The sequence below is a fragment of the Ciconia boyciana genome, chromosome 18 (genome assembly GCF_034638445.1).
Source record: "Ciconia boyciana chromosome 18, ASM3463844v1, whole genome shotgun sequence".
In the NCBI taxonomy this organism is placed as follows: domain Eukaryota; kingdom Metazoa; phylum Chordata; class Aves; order Ciconiiformes; family Ciconiidae; genus Ciconia; species Ciconia boyciana.
Window position 1 is genome coordinate 3,120,617 of NC_132951.1, and position 21,158 is coordinate 3,141,774.

General features: G+C 49.8%; 1 protein-coding gene across 3 annotated transcripts in view; it reads right to left on the reverse strand.

Moving 5' to 3' along the window:
• Positions 1-319: 319 nt before the first annotated feature.
• The window catches only part of NACC2 (NACC family member 2), a 64,902-nt gene continuing 44,063 nt past the window's right edge, over positions 320-21,158 (reverse strand). For all 3 annotated transcript variants that reach the window (XM_072882965.1, XM_072882966.1, XM_072882967.1), the window contains exons 3-6: positions 11,853-12,020; positions 8,907-9,012; positions 8,517-8,614; positions 320-5,939 (exon numbers count right to left, since the gene is read on the reverse strand). In XM_072882965.1, the coding sequence (XP_072739066.1) occupies positions 5,440-5,939; positions 8,517-8,614; positions 8,907-9,012; positions 11,853-12,020 (872 nt within the window). In that variant the 3' untranslated portion in view covers positions 320-5,439. The remainder of the gene's footprint in view (positions 5,940-8,516; positions 8,615-8,906; positions 9,013-11,852; positions 12,021-21,158) is intronic.

Sequence of the window (21,158 nt, forward strand, 5' to 3'; positions counted from 1 at the left end):
GTAAAGCGAGCTCGGGAGGGAGGGAGGGTGTGATGTGTTCAGAAAAAAAAGCCAAAAGATGCCCAAGCCAGCTCAGGTGAGGTGGGGGGAGAGCCCAGGGCAGGGCAGGGAACCCCGAAAACCCCCAAATTTGGGCAAAAGCATTCAGTTGGCCAAGGCTGGGGTTTGTCTCACACCTCGGCGTGGCAGCGCGGGGACGGGGAGCCCCTTCAGCACCTATGAACAACCCCTTCCGATTAACAACAACCACGACCCAGAAAGAAAGAACCCAGAGCAAAGAAAAGCTTTTAATTGTAATTTACTTTATTATTTTGTAAATGTGAATTTTACAAAGCGTTTTACAATTAATGATCACATTGGGGTTTTGTTTGTTTGTTTTTTTAAATGGATTTTTCATCATATGAAAACAGCTATGAGCACAGTTCCAACTCGGGGGTCTTAATCTTTTCTCTCTTTTTTTTTTTTTAGTTACTGATATATCGTGTCAGCCTTGGCTACAAAATAACAGTCTTAACTACACAGAGTAAGAGCACATAAATACTAGTGAATAATGCACGATAAAAAAAAGAAAAAAAAAAAGAAGCTAGCATCGTTTGTGGCTGAGACAGTTGAGGAACATAATTCAGTGGTACTGTGAGATTTTCTTACAGCACAGAAAGTATTTTTAACAGTCATGAATTACAGTACTACTTAATACCCTATGAAGACGGTTTAAAAACAACCTTGTACTTTAAGTCCTTTTTTCCCAAACATTCTGTCCAAAGGATTAATGTTCTATTTGAGTCAAGTGCCATCCAAATATTCAAGTCAAAAATATTTATACATTTATACTCAGTTGTTTTTTATTTATTTATTTATTCTTTCTTTTTTTTTTTCTTTTTTTTTTTTTTTTTTTTTGTCTGCTAAAAATAGTATTGCAAGTTTTGGCTTTTACCTTGACATAAAAATCACAATTTTGTGTGCAAAACGCTTAACAGTGGAAGAAACTCATTGGAGGAGTTGAGGGGTTTCCAATGTGAGTGCGTTAGACGTCAGCCCCCCCGGGGCTCGCGGGGCCGGGGAGCTCCCCGCTCGCCTCCCTCCCGCCCCGCGCGCTCGGGGCGCGCTCGCTGACAGCACGACCGATTCAGACAGCAGGAACACTTTGAACAGCAGGTGAAGCCCAAGATGGCTGTGGATGGCAAGGTGGTGGTGGTGGGGATTTACTGCCGGGGAGGCGGCCGGGGCTCGTCCCGGTTTCCCGCTGGCCCTTCTCCACTCCCAGCGAGCTACTTCCCGAAAAACAAGCGATCTGAGCAAAACCCCGGTGGCAAAGGGCTGAGGGGAGGCGGCAGCCCCCTGCGTGACACCGGGGCTAGGACGCTCCGCTCCCTCCAACGCCGGTTAAGCCGTGGGCAATTCCAGTTTTGGGGGGCCGGGTCAGGTTGAACCCCTCGCCCGGCCGGAGGAGCGGAGCCCCGGTGCATGCCACCCACAGCTGGGCTCCCCGCCACCAGCCCCTCACCCCCCGGGGCAATTTCTAGGGTGAAACCACAGTTAGAAGAATTAAACCATCAAGGTGACAAAAAAGGACCCGCTCCCCATCTTCTGCCGGCGACACGGCAATGCCGGCACCATCCCTCCTCCCGAGCCCCCTCGGCGGGCAGCCCCTGCCTGCGCCGGCGTCACCGCGACCAAACGGGTGCGGGAACGTCACCGGCTCGTGGGACGCCGGGGGGTTCGCCACGACCCTTGGCCGAAGCTGGACCTGCAGGACACCGAGACGCGGGACCACGGTGGGGCAGAAGGCCATGCAGCCCTTCGGCAAAGCGGCAGCCCGCAGGACGGTGGTGTTAATTGGCGCTAACGAGGAGAGGGGCTGGCTTCTACACTATATGGCAGCTGCAGGTAACTTGTATGCTTACACTCCGTTTGCTTTAAAGGTGCTTGGTATAACTTTAGATATATAATATACATGTAATATTGCTAATAGTCAAGCATAAGAATAAAGGTGCAGACATACCATAAATACTGATGCTTTGATTTTACACTATCAGACCTAGATGAATGCAGTTTCCTATTCACATTATAAAGCAGCCCCAAATTCTATAATTTAAAATAGTGTCGTAAACAAAGAGGAGGAAGGAGTCGGTTATGATCTGATCTTCTTAATCTGTTTTCCTTGGAAAAAATGATCAAAAAATTCTAAGGCACTCAGGAAAGCCGCATACAATCGATGGACTGCTCTGTTCTCACCTTACATTCAGTATTTTAAAGGGGTTACTTTTTTTTTTGTTTTTTTTTTTTTGTTTTTTTTCGGAAGAATACAATCATTACCATATAACATTTTCAAACATATCATTAATCCTCCACACACAGGAAACATTAGTGCAAAATGCTTGCCCTCATCTACCAGATAAGGAAAAAACCCAACGCCCTTCACATTTTAGAAATTTGCCTTCCTAATAATAATAATTAATAAAATAAACAAACCCAAATCAAAAAAAAAAAAAAAAGAAAAGAAAAAAAAAGAAAGAAAACCCCCAAAATATACAGGAAGTTGTGCTAGGTATAAAAATATATATTTTCACTGTGCAACTTGACTCTCTTCAGACTCTCTGTCCTAAGCCATTCAAGTACTTCTGCTGCTGCCCCCCGGGGTGGCCCCGCCGGCCGGGGCCGTCTGTCTGGGCGCGGGTTTGGTCCAGAATTAATACCTACAGCCAACTGCGAACCCCGGCCGGAGGGCTCGGCCTGCTCACCACACCCCAGCAAGTGCCAAAAAGGAGAAGGAATCCTTTGCAATATCTTTTATATATATATATATATATATTTACATATATATATATATGCACACAGACATACGCAGAAGGGACGCCTTTTGATCTCCGACGCCCGGATCCACTCCCAGCTTGCCTCAAACTTTTGGCAAACCCAAACTTCTGGGGAGGCGATGGGGGATCAGGGGGGTCCTCAGCCAAACCTGACCCCGTCCGAGCCCCGCCAGCCCGGCCGAGCTGCCCCAGAGCTGGACCCCAGGAGCTGCTCCCGGGGGGACGGGGACACCCCCAGGGCCAAGGAACTGAACCGCTCCATCTCCTCGGGGGTGGCTGGGGAAGAAGCCCACCCCAGCTCAGCTCTCTGGTCCCCCTGCTCAGGTTTGTCCTCCTCCCACGGCGCTGCCGGGCGGCGGACGAGCTGCGCCAGCTCTGGGCTGCGGCAAGAGCAGGAGTTTTGTTTGCTGACGTGGGTAAAGTGCAAATAGAGCCCCCAGCCGTGCTCGTCCCCGCTCCCCTGAAGCATCGCGCGCCTTTACACCGGCTCAGCATGCCACCACCCGCACCGGCCCCCCGACACCGCCGACGGCAGGGCACCCGGTCCAGGGCATCACGGTTCGCCCGAGCCAAGCCGTGCCAAAAACCGAGAGCTGTGCAAGACGTGAGGCAGAAACCACCCCGTCATCGATTTCTTTTTTTCTCAGGGGAAGGAGCAGTGGAACAGGCTAAGCGCTGGGCAGCTTTGTTATTAGGATGCAAAAAACTGCTTCAAGTATCGAAGAAAACAAAACAAATGGCCAAAAGTTGGGTTATCCTCTCCCCCCTCCCCCTTTCCCAATGGAAATACAAAGAAGGAAGAAAACCCTGAGCAAAGCACTGGCTGGATTCAGGAACCAAAGCAGTTAAGAAAAGAAGAGCACAGCCACAGTAGCCTTCCAAAGTGACTCGTTGTGCACCTTGCACTTGTTCATAGTCCCAAACTTGTTAAAGAACAAGCTGTAAATGTCATTAAAGCAGGCCGTTTAGTCACAGTAAAAATAATAATTAAAGAAGAAAAGAAAAAAAGCCACACTTGGCTTTCACGTCACTGCTCCCATCCCTCAGAGGCACCCCGGCCTCGGCATCCCTGCGGGCACCCGGCACCCCCTGCCCGGCCCAGACACAGGCAGGAGGCAGCGAGTGGGCAGTGAGCTGGTACCCGCTGCCCGGCCAGGCTCCAGGGGCACCAGAGCCAACACAGCCTGGGGACATCAGCTTTCAACAGAAAAAAAATGACAAATAACTCAACATCGGGCTTTTTCCCCAGAAGGGCTCATCCTCCAGATGAGCAAGAGGCGAAATGCTTCCTCCTCCCTAAAACCGCTCCACAGAAGGGCACAAAGCTTTTTTTAAAAAAAAAAAACACCCCTTTTTGCATCCAATACACTTCAAATTATTAAAAAGCGAGAGCAGGCTGCTGCTGGCCTGGCCCGGGGCAGAGGGGGGGGCAGCGGGCGAGCCCGGCACGCCGGTGGCTGCACCACGCTCTGCCTCCGGTGCGGATGCTGCCGGGAGCCGATGCCAAGAGCTCCCGGCTCTGTGCCCTCCAGAGCAAGAACAACGTGCTTTCCGTGCTCAGATTCCTCTCCAAAGCCCTTCGCAGGCAGCTGAGGGGGGCTACTCCCCCCCACAGGAGGTGGCCCCTGGACTCGGTCTGCCTGCCTGCATGCCCCGTTGCCCTGCGGCGATGGGGTGCAGTGGGGTGACGCGAGCCTGTTCGCCCAAGAAACGGGTGACGTGAAGGTGCAAGCAAGGAGAAGCAAACGGAAAGGAGTCGCTGGGAGGGAGGGAGAGAGAAACCAAACGCAAAACCCAGCCGTATTGGGAAAAAAACCGACAACAACCACTACACTGGCCAGGGTCTCCACCTGCATCCCACGCAGTCCTCCCGACACGTGCAAGCCTGAACTCCTGTGGAACCATCCCTGCTCTGCGGAACCGGATAAAACTCCCCGAGACAACGGCACCGAGCCCCCGCCAGCCTCCGGCAGTGGCTGGGCACCGTGGCACCCTGCCTGCAGCACCCTGCCTGCAGCACCCTGCCTGCAGCACCCACGGCAAGGGGCTCCCTCCGACGCCAGAAGCCTTTAACGATTTCCCCCGCCCTGTCCCACTTGGCTAGAGCCCTTCTGCTAGAGACAAACATCGCCAGTCACAGCACTTGTACCCTAACACACCTTGCTTTCCTGTTAAGTGACGGTAAAACTTTCTTTAGAGGACAAGGTTAACGATGGCTTTACTTCTGAGCTGAGTAATGGATGGGGTGGTGATGACGGGGAGGGGTGGTGGTTGGGGGGGGTGGCTAGCTTTTCTCCTCCCCTTCTTAAAATAAAAAAAAAAAAAGGAAAAAAAAAAGAAAAAAGCTACAATCTTATAGACTAACCTCAGGAATATCAAAAAAGGAGCCCAATATTTTTTTTTTTAAGTAGGTCGCCACAGACCTAGTCATTTACAGTATAACGAATGCGATTATTTCCTTCATAAATTTTAAATACAAGCAGAATAAAAATCACATTTTTTTCAGGCAACAGTAGCAGTTCAGTAGGTAAGTGGCTTGATCACATTTTTTTGTTTTGTATTAGTAATGCATGCAAGCAGCTTTAGTATTACAGATCCCTTATAGGTCACGAAACGTTTGCTCTCTTTATAAAGTCCCTCCGTAAGTACCATCTTGTCTTCTCACGGGAGTTTCGGGCCGGCTGGAGGAGCCCGAACCTTGTTCAAAAGGTTGCGGAGTGCTTTGGGTATCCGATGCCATAGCATCTGTGGCAGCTGCCTCCTGTATCACAGAGCCAGCCCCTTCGGCATCCTCGCTCTGTTCGAAGGACTGGTTGGATCCATTGCTTAGCTCTACGTTCACTGTGTTAGTTCTCAAGGCTACTATAGTTCCTGAATCGCTCCTCCTTTCTGCATAGATTCGCTGCTCAAAGACCTGAGCAGTGTTGGGCTGGAATTCAGGATCCAGGGGGACACTGTTTGTGGTGGAGCCCATGACCGTGCGGTACATCTCCATCCCTTCCGGCAGCATGGACTTAATCTTCGGCAGCCAGCGCTTGCGGACCCGGCGGGCGTTGGTGCACATATCGGCTGCTATAACATTCATCTCGCTTTCCTTAAAGCTCGGGGCAAAATTCTGACAATACACTGCAAAGACAGGGATACATATAGCTGAGGATTCAGAGAAAGCAACACAAAGGTGGCACAAAGGCGATCACAGCCTCCGCCCCGTCCTAGAGACCGGCCGCAAGGCGTAGCATGGGCAGATGCCACGGAGCGGAGGTTCACCCGTGGGCCAGAGCTCTTGCAAGGAGAGACTTACAGACTCCTCAGCTCGAGACAGACACAACCCAGAAGAGAGAAAGCCAGAAGGCATAAAAATCCCAGGTGGCACGGGGAAAGGGGCTGGAGAAGGACCACGCACTCCCCGGGGACCCAGCGAGCCCCAGAGGTACCAGTCTCCTGCCTGCAGGACCCAGCCTCCAGCCGGAGCGCGGCACCACAGCCGCAGCACGCCGGGATGGCCAAAAGCAGAGATGGACACAGAAAAGGTCAGCACGAACTCCTCAACAGTAGATCCGTTAATGGCTCTTAAAACCACGGTGGTGCAGGCATGGCTGCGGGGCAGGAAAATCTCAGAGCTGCTCTTGACCAAGCGGTGCAGCCTGAAGGACCGTCCTCTGCCCGTCCCACGCCTCACGCCGGCCACCGCAGGGCCAACCAGCGCTGCGTGGACCACCGGCCTGGCCAGCGTGGCCGCTCCAGTATCCCACCAGGAGCATGTCCGCTGGCACGTACCCTGCAGAAGCCCAGCAATACCTCGGCTGCAGCCCTGCTCCTCCATGGGGGCCAAGCACCTGATGTTACGGAGCAACATCATCACACTGCCATGGTGAATAATTATCAACTAAAGCTTGTGCACGGGCTATTTCTCTGTAAAATTCAGGCTGTAAGATGTCATCTTATGCCCTGACACATGACAGAGTGTCGTAGGCACGGGCACTGGACAATGACGCCTTTCCAACCTCTAAAACTCTTTGCAAGCCTCAGCAAGGACCAAAGCTGAAGGTCCCGACCCGGGGCTCTCCAGGGTGAAGCTGCTGCCTCAGGAGAGCACCACGCACAAGCTATGGGCAAGCACCAACAGCAGAGTCTACTGATTTTGTATGTACTGAACATCTGCTATCTTATCCCTTTTCTCCACATGCTACAGATCTCAGAGGGTGGCTGGAAGGCCCCTGGAGTTCAGCAGCACAGCAATTAGGGAGAGGAAAGATTTATCTTCCAAATCTTAAAAATAAAAAATTTAAAAAAAAAAAAAAAAATCGCTTAGAGTTTCATTTTCCAGTGCAATAATATTTGCATAAAGATTTACTATCCAGAATCCAGCGAGGGTGAGAGAACACATTGCTTTCCACTGTATATCAAGGCCACGGAAAACGGACTCTGCTGCACTAACCCATCAGGGTGTCCTACACCACCCAGGTCCTCGCTCACCAGCAGGCACCTTTTGTCCCACAGCATGCTCCTTGTATTCAAGGGTGACTGCAAGAGCCAAATATTTAACCATTTGTTTCTGGTGCCTGCCATAAATAATTAAACTACCTTGATGGAAGTAACAAAACTCTCCAGTTTCTTACATAAACACCAGATGTTGGGCATGAAGGCGCACAGGGAAGGGCCACCCGTCAGGGAGCCCTGCGCATCCCAGCCCTGGCTAAAGTTAGGGCGCTGTGTAATCATGCAAACGCAGGGGATCTTACCTGCTGGACAGCAGAAGGGGTGTTAATGAGCTGAACCTTTTGTACCCCCAGCTCTGAGACAGAGCTCAGCAGCTCTACAGACAGACAGACTGACCGACCAGCCGAGCTGCGCGGCACGATGCAGAACTTTGTGTGGAGTTCACATGTTAAAAAGAAAAGCTCCTGTTGCTTTATGCAATCTTTTACAAAGGCAATTATTTGCAGCAGGGCTCCCCTTTTATGTATTTTTTTTTTTTAAAAAAAGTTTACAAAATATATTCAAGGAACTAGCCTGCAAACCTAACAGAAAGGCTGCTAGCGAGATGGAGAGCAGATCTCCCATGCTCCCAGGGCTGAAGCAGCCAGTGGATTCCTTGATTCCTGGGGACACATTTACTGCTGAAGACCAACAGCCTCAAAAGCCCAGGGCACTGCAAAGCACGGCGGCTCTCGGGCACCGCCACGGCCCGGGCACCTCGGCGGGGCCGGCACCTCCAAGAGATGCGGGGAGATGGACTGGAGCTGTACGCTCCGCTGCGGTAAACCAGGGGCTTTGGCAGAGCCCTGCACTCAGATGTATCCGAATGCAAGGCAGAGCCCTAGGGCATAAAAGCCAGCACACGGAGAAGGCCTGTTTCAGCAGTATCAAGCTCTGAATGTTGCCAAAAACATAACTTTGATTTCCTTCTTAGAGCACCTATCAATAAAATAATTAACTGTGAAATTAGTGCTTTAAAACATAGCAAAATAGTCAAGTAGCAATAATGTTTTATAGTAAGATACTGCCAAGCAAATTAAAAAAACCCCTCACTTCACTCCCCCCCAAATTATGCAAAATAAAAAATAAATTAATTTTCCTATAACCTAATTTCACTGTACGTAGTTCCCATATTACTCAACAGAGATGGCCTTCCCTGCTCAGGTTTCGGCTTTGCTCTCGGCATGCTGTTCCAACAGAGCAGCAGTAAATCTCTCTCCTTACATTTGACTGCATTAAGAACCCTGCTGTCCAGGGGCTTCCTGCTGGGATCGCTCGTGGAGGACCGGATTCCAGTTCCGCAGCTGTTGGCAAGCGTGTTCCTGCAAGAAAGGCAAAGAGGGACCCTTACAGCGGGGACTCCAGGGGACAGCGTGTCGCAAGGGGACACCGTCCTCTCCCCTTTAGGTTCTTATGGAGGGATCACCACATTACGTGATTTTAAGACGAGGAATCGGAAAACCGGGTGCTCGGGTTCAAGCATCGTTGAGGAAAAGCACAGAAATCAGCCCAGCATATACAGAGGCTGAAGCACTCACGACACGTTCCCTATTAACGCGGTTAAAACACCAGAAAATAAACTGAATCCCTTGGGAGAGCACAAAGAGCACGTACCGATCAAAGAAGGTGGCCAGAAGACGTCTCAGAAGGACCTTGTGTTTGACACCGGCACATAAGTGGCAATTCATCAGCTGCCCCCGGGTGATGTAAACACCTGAGCCTGGAAGAGTAGGAGAGGGAGAATTCAGAATGAAACCCTTGCCTCGCTGACAGCACCGCCTCCGAGCCACCACCAAACTGCTCCTCCTGCGCTGGTCGGTCCCGACGATGGCGTGACGCGGGAGGGAGCGTGTTCTTCACGTGCTGCTACGAAAGCCCAACAAGGATGGCAGGATTTTTGGAAAAGCCCAGCAGGGACTGTTATCGCAGTCCCTTGGGGTCTTGGCAAGTCCCAGGTAATAATAATTCCTAATTTTATCTGTACAGAAAGGAAGTCTATGGAAATCAAATGAAAGGACTCTTTTTTCTTGCAAGTACACACAGTGCAAGGCTTTATACTGTGATTTTATACGTACAGATCAGATTATTTATTCTTTCAGAAGGAAGAAAACCCCAATCCATTTGGCCTTTTCTTTTCTCAAGTGAAAGATCGTAGAACACATAACCAGAAAGAAAGGAAAAAAAATTGTCTAGCAGAGAAAAGGTACTCGGTTACACTACAGATCTAACTGTTTCCAAAAACCCCAGCCCATCACCCCTTGGTACTTCTGGTGAGCAGGGAATTTTCCTTCTAATGCACAGGAACTGCTGACTTTGAAATACCCTGCCTTTAAGGATGTTCTCCAGAAGAAAAAGGAGCCCCTGCCAAAGCGGCTTCACACGTCCAGGGGTTTGGCAGTGCTTTACAGCAGGTTTCTTATCAAACGCTTTTACTTGGCACATAGCTCACGCAGACCAAACCGCTCCTGCCTCAGCATCGGCTTGCAGGGGGAGGTTACGCTGTTTTTCAAGCGTACCGTTATACAAGGGGGGTTTGGTATTTGCTTTTAATTAAGATTAAATAATGGGTCATATCTGGATCCACAACACGCTCTGTTCTCAAGATATAAAACCAGCTACTGCAGAAATAAAATTACCTCCTGGATTTCCAGGAAAGCCTACAGATGACTGTCCCTGATCTTCCGGATGAAGACAGGGCTGCAGAGCAGCCCACACTGGCGGGCTGCGCCGGGGCAGGCACCCAGCAGCCCCCCGAGCCCGACCCTCTGCCCGGGGACGGCGGCTGCTGCGGGCAGCCCGGGCCGCCGGTCCTGCCCCAGGAAAAGCAAGCATCGCTCCGGCTCTCGGAGCCATCCTGCTTCTCGCCACGCTCCGTGCACGGTATCTGTCCATCCAACGTACTACGATGACTGCAAGGCTTGGTGAAGACCCTCTCGGAGAGCGCTGCTGAAGTTTGCAGAATCAATTATGGCGTGAAAAATCGGAGACGAAAGGAGAATACGCCGAATGGAGAGTTGAGGAAAACTTTTGCTGCGTGCTCCGGGGTCAAGCCCCCCCAGGTCTCACCAGGTTTGAGACAGGAATTAGCTTTCTTCAGCAGCGGTATTTAAGAGATAAGCCATCAGAGGGAATGCCAGATGCTACCGAGGGTAACTTCACTTTAATAAATAAAAAATAACCGAGGCAGCCACTATCGGTTAGAGATATTAATCTACTTTTTTTCCCGATTGAAAAATGCAAATCAAGCGGAGCTGCCTCGAGCCAATTTGCAGCTCTCACTGTGAAAATAACCTGCACCACTTGATGGTTTTAAGAAGTCTCACATAAAATGTAAATGGCTACAAAAATGAATATTCCAGATAGATACAAAATAAATACTTGTGGTTGTACGCTGTGTTACAGCGTGTGTGTTTTACTCCTGCTTTCCATCAAAGACCCGTCCTCCTCAATCTGATGAAAACCTTTCTGGGCATCCCCTGAAATCCAGATTCCTTCTACAGACTGAAAATAAAATCACGCTACTCACCAAGAGATAAATGACCAGAAAAAAAAGGCAACTGATTTGGATCGATTGCGCTGCCACGTGTCCTTTTTGTACCAAGGGCTTTACAGGCATTAATGAAACCTCCCCGCCTGGGCAGCAGGAACGGGCTGTCGTGCAAAGATCGCTTCATCTAAACACAGCTACGCCCAAGGGAAAAAACTTCACAACAGCGTGGGCTATAAGCTGAGAGGACTACTGCAGCAAAGGGAAGCTGGGGGGAACCTAAAAAAGCAGAATATAATTCTTGAAACTGGGATTTGATCTGGACACCACAGTCGAACATCCCTCTTCTGTGCAGCGCTCGGGGTACCCGAGCTGGGGCCACCGTTTCACGGCTACCGGATTTCTCTCTTTATCCAGCTCTACACCACCAGTATCATTAAAAGCTAAACAGCACCATCTTCCACCTCAAGTTGGCCATAAATCCTTTATAGAGAAGCAGTGAATTCTCCCAATATTGTAAATTCCCCCCAAAATGAAAATGAAGATAGAAGAAAGGACCAAAACCAATTCCTTCTCTTCCTTCCTACTGCAGTGTTTGACTGTTTAATAACATCCCCAATTTTTAAAAAACTTTTACAGGTTTTTCAAAGCTTGTTCACTGACACAAATTTTATCTCCATCGCTTTGTAAATCTTATAATGCAACAGGTTTGTTGTTTTGTTTTTTGTGGTTTTTTTTTTTTTTTTTTTAAGATCTGTGCATCTAAATCAAAACACAATTGCGATGCAGCCCACACCAATCAGGAAGAACACAAGCTGGAGAATTCAATTAAAATGCTAAATTAATTCAATTGAATAAATCCTGTTACTGACACATTTTTCTATCAGCAAATTAAAGGAAACAGAACTTTTTAGAAGATGATTGGTGATGAATAATCCAGAAAGACACAGCAAGGGCACACACGACACATGATTCCAGCAACGGTGCAAGCAAGATGAAGAACACGTTTCAAGAAGGAAAACATCAGTGACCTCCAGGCATTCTCAAGCAAAGAGAAGTTACCCCCTTATTACCTGCAACGAGCTCAAGTTTTTCTCCAGGATCTCCCTCTGAGTAGAGTTTTGGGTGACAACGGTATCCAATTTGACTGATAAGACTGGCTGGGAGAGCAACTAGATCCCGTCGTATGAGGACACAGGAGCGGTTCTCCAGTGGGATCTGCTCTGGCTTCTCTTGAGCAACTTAAAAATTAAAAGGGAAACCCATTAGAACAGTGTATTATGCAGGCACAACATTAACAGAAGGTCAGATTTTGACTTTTTCAGGTAGCTCTTGGAAATATTCCTTCCTCCAGAAATAGGACCATTCTCCAGGGCTATCGACCGCAGGGCAGATACCACCTGACAGTGTGGAAAGATGCCCTGGTCTCCCCCACCACCCACCGCAGCAGTCTCGTATGCACGTTCAGGTTCTGCGAGAGGGATTCTTGGAATCTAATTACGCTTTAACTTTTCCTAAGTTAATCATTTATGAAAACGGGCAACTCTGCACAGCCGGCATCATTCTGGAAGTGCAGCATATGGAGCTGGCTTCCCCAAACACTCCCAGAAGACCCACAGGTTACTTCACCAGGGGTTTCTAAAACAGGCAATAATTGCCCAAGTTTGATAAATACCTGCATCAGTACCATAACTACTTCTCTCGATGGTTTTTTCCTGCTGAAGTTAAAAGTCAGACTGCAGATACCCACTGCACTGAGAGAGGTCACTGTAGCCTCCCCCGAGGACGGCACCCACCAGCCACCTCCTGCAAGCACCAATTCACCCCCCGAAGCACCTTCTCTTACTCTGCCTTTTGCAGGCTAACGTTTCCTCTCAATAACAAGAGAGAGCCCAACCAACAAGCGAAAAAATGTTATTAAGCTGTGGCTTCAAAACCGAACTACTGGGTTTTGCCAGGACGCAGCTGTGACTTGCCCCGACGTACCGTCCCCGGAGCCCACCGCTGCCCATTAGCAACCATTAACAGCGAAAAGCTGAAACTGCCGAGCTGTCCTACCAGCACCGCGGAAGTCTGGGTCTTGTGGGCGTACAGAGGATTTGCTTTCTAAAGCACGTTTCCAGTGCAAGTCCACAGGCTTGCTTAAAATTACAATTTTTGACAGCAGAAGCGGGCTGACGCGGGTGTACATCAACTCCAGCTGCACTGGGACGTGGTGGGAGCAGCTACAGTTCTGAATGGCAGCCCAGCCCTACAATGATCCGTCTTTTTTCCCAAAAAGGTTTGATAACATGGCAAGTGCCACACATAAAATCAAACCCAGCTCTGTGCTTCAGTATCTGTGAATACAGAGAGAAGAAAAAACCTCAGCAATTAGCATTTCTGAACTCAAAATGTCTCCTACTCAAGAGGTGTCTTTTTCTGCAATTATTTCGGTGTTCTGGGGGACATTTTTTCCACTCTCTAGATAAAACAACAAGTTTTGCAGGCTTGTTGCTGCAGTAACCAAAGGGTGATGGCTCCCGTACAATGGGAGCAGTGTTCTAACTAGGACATGCCCTGCGCCGCTGCCGTGGCATCCTATCGCAGGCATGGGGCTGGATGCTCCCTCCTTCCCTAAAAGTTGGAATACCAGGAGGATGCCCCGTGCTCGCGGAGCTGCACCGCGGCAGAGCAGCATTTCCTTCAGTGATTAAGGACCAACAGCAGCAGAACACTTCACATGACGTTTTAAAACTAACTTCTCTTGCCATCACGGCCCAATTCTCCATGCAAAGTGGCAGGGCTTTGTGGTGCTGATGTGCATTGACATACAGAATTCTCAGAGAATTTCAAGTGCAGTCTTTCCCTGTTTAATAGCACTCCCAAGCATCGAGGCACCCTCTCCTTGGAGATGGGAGTCATCTTCTGCTCACATGAGGAAGCATCTGAAAGACCTGCTATATTTCTGATGCTTTCAAACAGTGATCAGCAGAGTATATCCAATTAAATACTAGTATTTTTTCCAGCTTAAACAAATCCAAAGCAGATGGGCACTAGGTATGGGAGAACCAACACCCAGGGAGGGCTCGCTCTGCTGTCCTTCATAGGCTTTTTGGCTCTGGCAAGGCATGCTCTCCAAGGCAGGCTATAGCAGCGCAAGGGCCGCTGCAAAATAAATGCAAATCTCGAGGGGAGAGGAAGGCGCAGGTATGGAGGACACCACCATCAGCTCCCACCCAGAGCCCTCTGCGGGTTACACACAGGCTGAACTAAAAGGGAAAATTATATATAGGCCACATATGCCCTATTGTTCTGCTGATAAATCCCAGAAACCAGACTGGGACCTGACCTCTCCTCTCCCCTCTTCTCCTCTCCCCTCCCCTCTTCTCCTCTCCCCTCCCCTCCCCTCTCCTCTCCCCTCCCCTCTCCTCTCCCCTCCCCTCTTCTCTCCTCTCCCCTCCCCTCTCCTCTCCCCTCCCCTCTTCTCTTCTCTCCCCTTCTCTTCTCCCCTCTTCTCCCCTCTTCTCCCCTCTTCTCCCCTCTTCTCCCCTCTTCTCCTCTCTTCTCTTCTCTTCTCTTCTCTTCTCTTCTCTTCTCTTCTCTTCTCTTCTCTTTTCTTTTCTTTTCTTCTTTCTCTTCTCTTCTCTTCTCTTCTCTTCTCTTCTCCCCTCTCCTCTCCTCTCCTCTCCTCTCCTCTCTTCTCTTCTCCTCTCCTCTCTTCTCTTCTCCCCTCTTCTCCCCTCTCCTCTCCTCTCTTCTCTTCTCCCCTCTTCTCTTCTCTTCTCCTCTCTTCTCCCCTCTTCTCCCCTCTCCTCTCCTCTCCTCTTCTCTTCTCCCCTCTCCTCTCCTCTTCTCTCTTCTCTTCTCCTCTCCTCTCCTCTCTTCTCTCCTCCCCTCTCCTCCCCTCTTCTCCCCTCTCCTCTCTTCTCTTCTCTTCTCTTCTCTTCTCTTCTCTTCTCTTCTCTTCTCTTCTCTTCTCTTCTCTTCTCTTCTCTTCTCTTCTCTTCTCTTCTCTTCTCTTCTCTTCTCTTCTCTCCAATGGCAGCAAAACACAGGTGCACAATGCTACTAGGGGTAAAACAGAATTTGGCAAGAGCTTTTTGTGCTAAATGCACGTCCCTGAGCCGTCAGGCGACAGGGCAGGTGAGCATGAGGCCGTGCCCGTGCCCGGGGCTCCTGCTAATTGCAGGCAGCTCATCGGGGCGAGCGCTGCCCAGCGCCGGGCTCTGCACGGAGCCACCGCTTCAGCTGCCCAGCAGGAGCCGGAAAACCATCGCGACCCCTCACAAGCAGCACAACCCTCTGCCCAGGTTGTGTAAAACTGCATTTTTCATTTTTTATTTTTACTTTTAACTAATGACTCAGGTCAAAAGCACCCACGATGTTCATCACCACCTAAAAACCAGCAGTTGTTAAGCTGCTGAAGGGAAGCTGGGCAGACTGGTACGGATTCTCAGAAAGTTTCTTAGAGGCTTCCAGTTATTTTTTGAGCGGTATAAAGGCAGCAGGTCTTAGGGAAAGTAGTTGCAATCAATACCCCGAACGAGACAGAGTTCGGAGCAGGAGCGGCAGGAAGAAGGTCCTCGCTGCTTGTGACCCATGTTGCTGCAATAGGAACAGAAGAGAATTCAGCCTGGAACGGCCATCAGCCATGCCCTCCTCCTGCCCGCTTCTTCATCAAGACTGCTGGCATTGAAGAAATGAAACACCTACAACACCCAACCGGCAAACAGCTACAGCGGACAAGGACAAACCTACCTGCTCTACCACCTTCCATAGGCAAACACTCAATAAAAAACAAATTTTGGGCCAAATAGATCCTAAGGCAGCAATAATGAGGCAGGCAAGAGAAAGATCAGCACAAGAACTATGTTCACACTACCTTCCTGGAGAAATTTCGAAGGTTTTGGTCCCAAACCTGTTTCCTGAAAGAAAAGCAGCTTTTCAGGAAAAAAACGCTGCCACACTGAGACCTGTGCCGAGGGGTCAGTGACAATCCTGCCTTGAAGAAATGCTTTGCTTCTGAAGACATTTCATTTCCTACACATGGAGCCTTTGAGAAGTTTACATTTCTTCCTGTGAAATCAAATACTTCATAAAAAACCCTAAAATTCGGGCTAAAAAGACCAAGCGTAACTCAATCTACTATTCTCTTTTGGTTACATCTGTCCTGCTGGCTCACTGTCTATAAAACTCTTATTAAACATGGGCATGAATCATTTTTGGACTTTGTTTCCATTAAAGCATTTGCACAAATTCAACGACACTAAACAAAAACGACCGAAGATTTAGGCCTTTCAGTGCCACCTCAATTCAGCAGATAGCAATCGGTTATGTAAAGAAGCAGGATACAAGAGCCACTTTGGTCCCATGTTTTCAAAGAAAGCCAGTCTGTTTGGCCTTTATGCTCTGAAGAACAGGATAGTATTTACTTCTAATTAATTTGTATCTTCGGAGGGCAGCGGCTCCTTCCCTTTGAATGAAAAGGCAAACAATGTGAAGTATTGTTTAATACAGTTTTGTTCTGGACCGAGAAAGGAGCCTACCAGCTAGCAGAGAGGGGCAGGAAATCATTACAGAGGAAGCAATGAGAGCTGCCAGCCAAACACTGGTATATTTTATTTATTCAGATATATGCTTTCATCTCAAACTTATATGGATGCTGCAGGTGGCAACAAGTCCAGAATGGGAGATATCCCGGGTTTTCTGGCTAAAGAAGCAACCTCAAACCAACTCACCGGTCCACACTCGGAGGAAAGCTGGAGTCACGGGAATTATTGGTGCTCCACGGCTCCAGGCTTTGCGGGATGCTAGGGGCACGTGTCCTCCTTGTCCCTAAAATGTACCATCTGGCTTAGAGGTCCATTACACCACCCTCTTGCTGAGCCCATGATGATTTTGGTGACGCCAGGATGGTTGCACGTCCTGCCCGAGGTGCCTGGGAGCAGAGATGCTGAGCCCACACAGCTCCTCTTGACCCTCATCGGTGATGGGCAACAAGCCGCTCGGGCAAGTACCCGGGGTCTGGCGGTGCTGGGAATTGCTGGGCACACCCTGGTGCCACTATGCACTTATTTCCTTAGTTCCTAACAATCCAAACACCAGGCCTTCCAAATTATTCATGAACCCCCAATTCCCACCAGTCTGGGTTCTCCTCTTGACCATTTACTAGATATAAACTTCAACATACTCCTGTGGGTAAGAAATAACTATTTCTGTTTTAGGAATGGGATTTTCACAGAATCACAGAATCGTATAGGTTGGAAAAAACCTTTAAGATCATCGAGTCCAACCGTAAACCTAACACTGCCAAGCCCACCACTACACCATGTCCCTAAGCACCTCAGCCAAACGTCTTTTAGATACCTCCAGGGATGGGGACTCCACCACTTCCCTGGGCAGCCTGTTCCAGTGCTTGACCACCCTTTCAGTGAAGTAAAATTTCCTAATATCCAGTCTAAACTTCCCCTGGCGCAACTTGAGGCCATTTCCTCTCATCCTATGGCTCGTTACCTGGGAGAGACCGACCCCACCTCTCTCCAGCCTCCTTTCAGGCAGTTGTAGACAGCGATGAGGTCTCCCCTCAGCCTCCTCTTCTCCAGGCTGCACAACCCCAGGTCCCTCAGCCGCTCCCCATCAGCCTTGTGCTCCAGACCCTTCCCCAGCTCCGTTGCCCTTCTCTGGACACGCTCCAGCCCCTCCATGTCTCTCTTGTGGTGAGGGGCCCAACACTGAACACAGCATTCGAGGTGCGGCCTCACCAGTGCCGAGCACAGGGGACGATCGCTGCCCTAGTCCTGCTGGTCATGCTGTTTCTGATACAAGCCAGGATGCCATCGGCTTTCTTGGCTACCTGGGCACACTGCTGGCTCTTCTGTATCTTTTGAGGTACAGAAAGATCAGAGTGACGGACCCTCACCCAAAGTTAACGTTTACAGAGCCCCAACACGGAAAGTCACGAGCCCTGGCCCGCTGCAACAGCTACAAAACCATCTCCACCTGCTCCACCACCAGTCACCACGTATGCAAACACGTGCATCATTCTCCCCTGTTCTCTCCCCGGCAAGAAGTTTCTTTTCAAACAGCAACATTTTACAAACAGTTTTATCCCATTAGCCTATTTTCCACTGGCAGTGGGACTACCCCAAAAATAGCATCCCCAGCATCGCCAGCCTCTGCCGGCCTATGTAAACCTGTGCCACAGAGGACACACGCACGCACCGCGGGACAGATATATGATATAGTCCCAACCGGGATAGTTTACTTTTTACAAATAGCACATTTATAACAATGTACTGGAATGCAGATATTTGATTTGTGACCTATTTATACAGGGAGATAATCTGGAATTAGTATAGGAAAAATATTACTGGTTTATAAATACCCCTATCTTGCCTTCGCTTCAGATCTCAGCCAGGAGTGAAACATCTGCCAGCCTAAAATTAAACATCTGTGTTTTACGGTGAGGAAACCGGGACTGGAAGTTTAACGCCAAAAAAGGCCAGAGGCTGCGTGCCCCCGGCACGGGGCTCTGCCTTCCTCCGGCTGCTCAGCACCACCGGTCCCCGTGCCGGGACGGGCGATGCCGGCGCTGGCCGGCTCCCGTCAGCACACAGCAGCACTTTCAGCAGTGGGGCTGTTTGCAGCCATTCAAAGACCCTCAACAAAAAGCCAAAGAAAAAGCGCTCTGGCGAATAAACAGGGCATCCTCTTTTCACCACTTTATTTCCTAAAAAAACCACGAGCTCTTTGCTCGCGAGCATCCCCCTGCGCACAGCACGGTGTCAGACCGGCCGCTGCACGGCCCTGGTCCTCGCAGGATCAGGTCACCATCCCCGCAGTTAGAACCAGCTACTTTATTACGGCTGCAATTATCTGGTGTCGCGAGCCGTGATTTATGCCGTTGCAGCGTGCCGTTCCCAGGCTTGGTTCGGGATGCTGCATGGGCTGCGCCGGAGCCGCTCATTACGGATTCTGGGTTGTTTCTTGCCCTCTTTCCTTACTGTCAGGAATCAGAGACCAGGAGAGAAAACTATTCTCTCAGCTAATTACCACAACTATTCTATAATGGCTATTTTAGATGAATTTTTAATGAAGTGTGCTCTTGTCAGTTCAGGATTTCATAACTTTCAAGTCCAGCCTTTACATTCCAGCCATTTGCTGCATAAAGATTTCTCCTCTCCCCTGCAAACCGGCGCAGCAGGAGCAGGGGAGGAGGATGGACCCTCGTGCAACTTCGCTTGCGCCTGTCAAAATTAAATTAACTGCATCTGCTCAGCAGCAAGCTGACTGACAAGAACGCGGTTCAGTGCAGAGAAATGCCGAGCACCTGCAAGTCCTGCTGAAACCCACTTCAGATCAGGCCCACGACGCTGTAATTAACAAGGATAAAAATACTTTCCTTTTGTTTAATATTTTCTGGAGTTATGCATTCCTCAGATCAGACGCTAGAAACCTCACTGAGTCTCACTTGTGTCCTCAAGGCCCGCATGTTCTCCAAAACCAGACCTAGCTACAGAATAAGGAGCCATTTTACCACGATGCTCCCAGCCTGCCACAGCAGCAGGCAGGCATGGGGACAGCGGCGGTGACACCACGGCCACCGAATGTCGCCAGAAGCCGGTGGGAGCTGAGGCACCTTTTCCTACATCCCTCTGCAAGGTGCCACCCTGTCTACTGGCACCTAAACCTAACCCTCCCATCGGCCCGTGCTTAAGGCTGGGCTTATCTTTTCTTTTATCTGCTGCTCCTTTTGGAGGTCCAACACTTTCCCTGGTCCATCACACCAGTGCCACCGCTGCAAGAGGCACATCACTTAACAAGCCCTCCTCCTCGCTCCCTCTACCACCATCACACCCTTGGCCAAGGCGATGATGTGCTCCTTGCCTCTCTGATCCCGGCTTTGGAGACTTGGTGTGGTTCTGACAATAAAAAGGGGTGAACAAAAATAAAGAAATACCCCAGCTTCAGGGCAAGAGGCGGCTTTGTGATCCCTCAGGCTCGGGGACGGTGGGTGATGCTCAAGGCAAGCGAAGAACATCAGCCACCAGCGTCCCACCCCCCCTCGCTGGCGTTAGCACAGCCAGCGCTTCAGCCGGGGAATGAAAAAGCAGAGAAAAAGGAGGAAAAAAAACCCTACCTCTCTGAAATTCAGGGCTTCATCTGCTGTGCTCTTCTTTGGCTTTGTTTTTGTTTTTGCAAACGGGGCTCTTGGAAACCTTGGCAATCAGTATTTTGAAGGGCTCCCCCCTCCCCCAGGCCTTTGTAAGGCTGTCGGGATCTCCATGCCAGGAGCAGGATTAGCTGGCTTTCTCTCTTCCATCTTATGGTTTTATTATTCTGCACCTTTTGAGGGTACAGTTTATCCCGAGTAATTGAAACACAGTTAGCTGTACAAGTCCAAACCATAATGGAATATCTTAGGTTTTATTTTTTTTAATCCCTTTTTTGTGTGCCCTCTTTTCCAGGAAGCCTGATACTATAGCTGGCTTAGTTAAAACAGGAAACTCCCTTGAAATGTGCTGGTGCAGAAGAGATATTTTAGCAGAAATGTGGTATATTAGAGCCTTGCAGCGGGGCTGGGCAGCACCATGCTCCCGACCTGCCTCCTCCCTGCATGGCCCCTGCCTCGGCATCACGACACAGTCCAAGTCTTCCCCCTACAGAAATCAAGTAGGAAAACTTTGCTGCGAGATGCCCGGCTCCAACACGAGGGCCGGACGGCTGCAGCATCTCCAGCGATGCCCAAAAAAGCTGCTCGTATTTTCACTTTTCCAACTGGGATGGCTCCCGCACCGCAAGAATTAGGTACAGCCTAATTGCTGCTGCCTGCACCGTCCCGGGGCTGGTCCTGCCCTCGCCTTCTGAATTTATTTTGTTCTGTTGCTGCATGAACTGGCCCTGTGACAGCGAAGGAAAACACCGTCTCCAAGGGTATAATCCCATTGCTCTGAGGAATAATGCTGCGAACCCAGGCGCTGAAGGCAAACCCGCATTACTCACCGCACGCTCTACAGCGGGAAGCACAAAGCAAAATAAAAACAAAACCAGTATGCGGGAAAACAGTCTGATTTCTCTTCAGTCTGACTCAACAGCAGCCAGGGCATGGGGCTCCATGCCTGCTGGGTGGGCGGCTGCAGAGGAGACCCTGACCTCGTCCCCATCCCCTGATCCCACTCCTCCTCGCCCGCCCGGTGCTGGGACTTGAAGCGCAGCAGAGAGCAGACAGGCTTTTGAGGCTCATTTTCTACAACTGGCTTGTCCACTTTTCTCAGCATTTTTTTCTAATATTAAGATAGCAACATTGCTACCAGTATGCTTTCCCCCTTTCGCATATGGCTGGGTAAAAACGCTCAGAAAATGTTGCTTATCTGCTTGCTACCTGGCAGGGGGACATG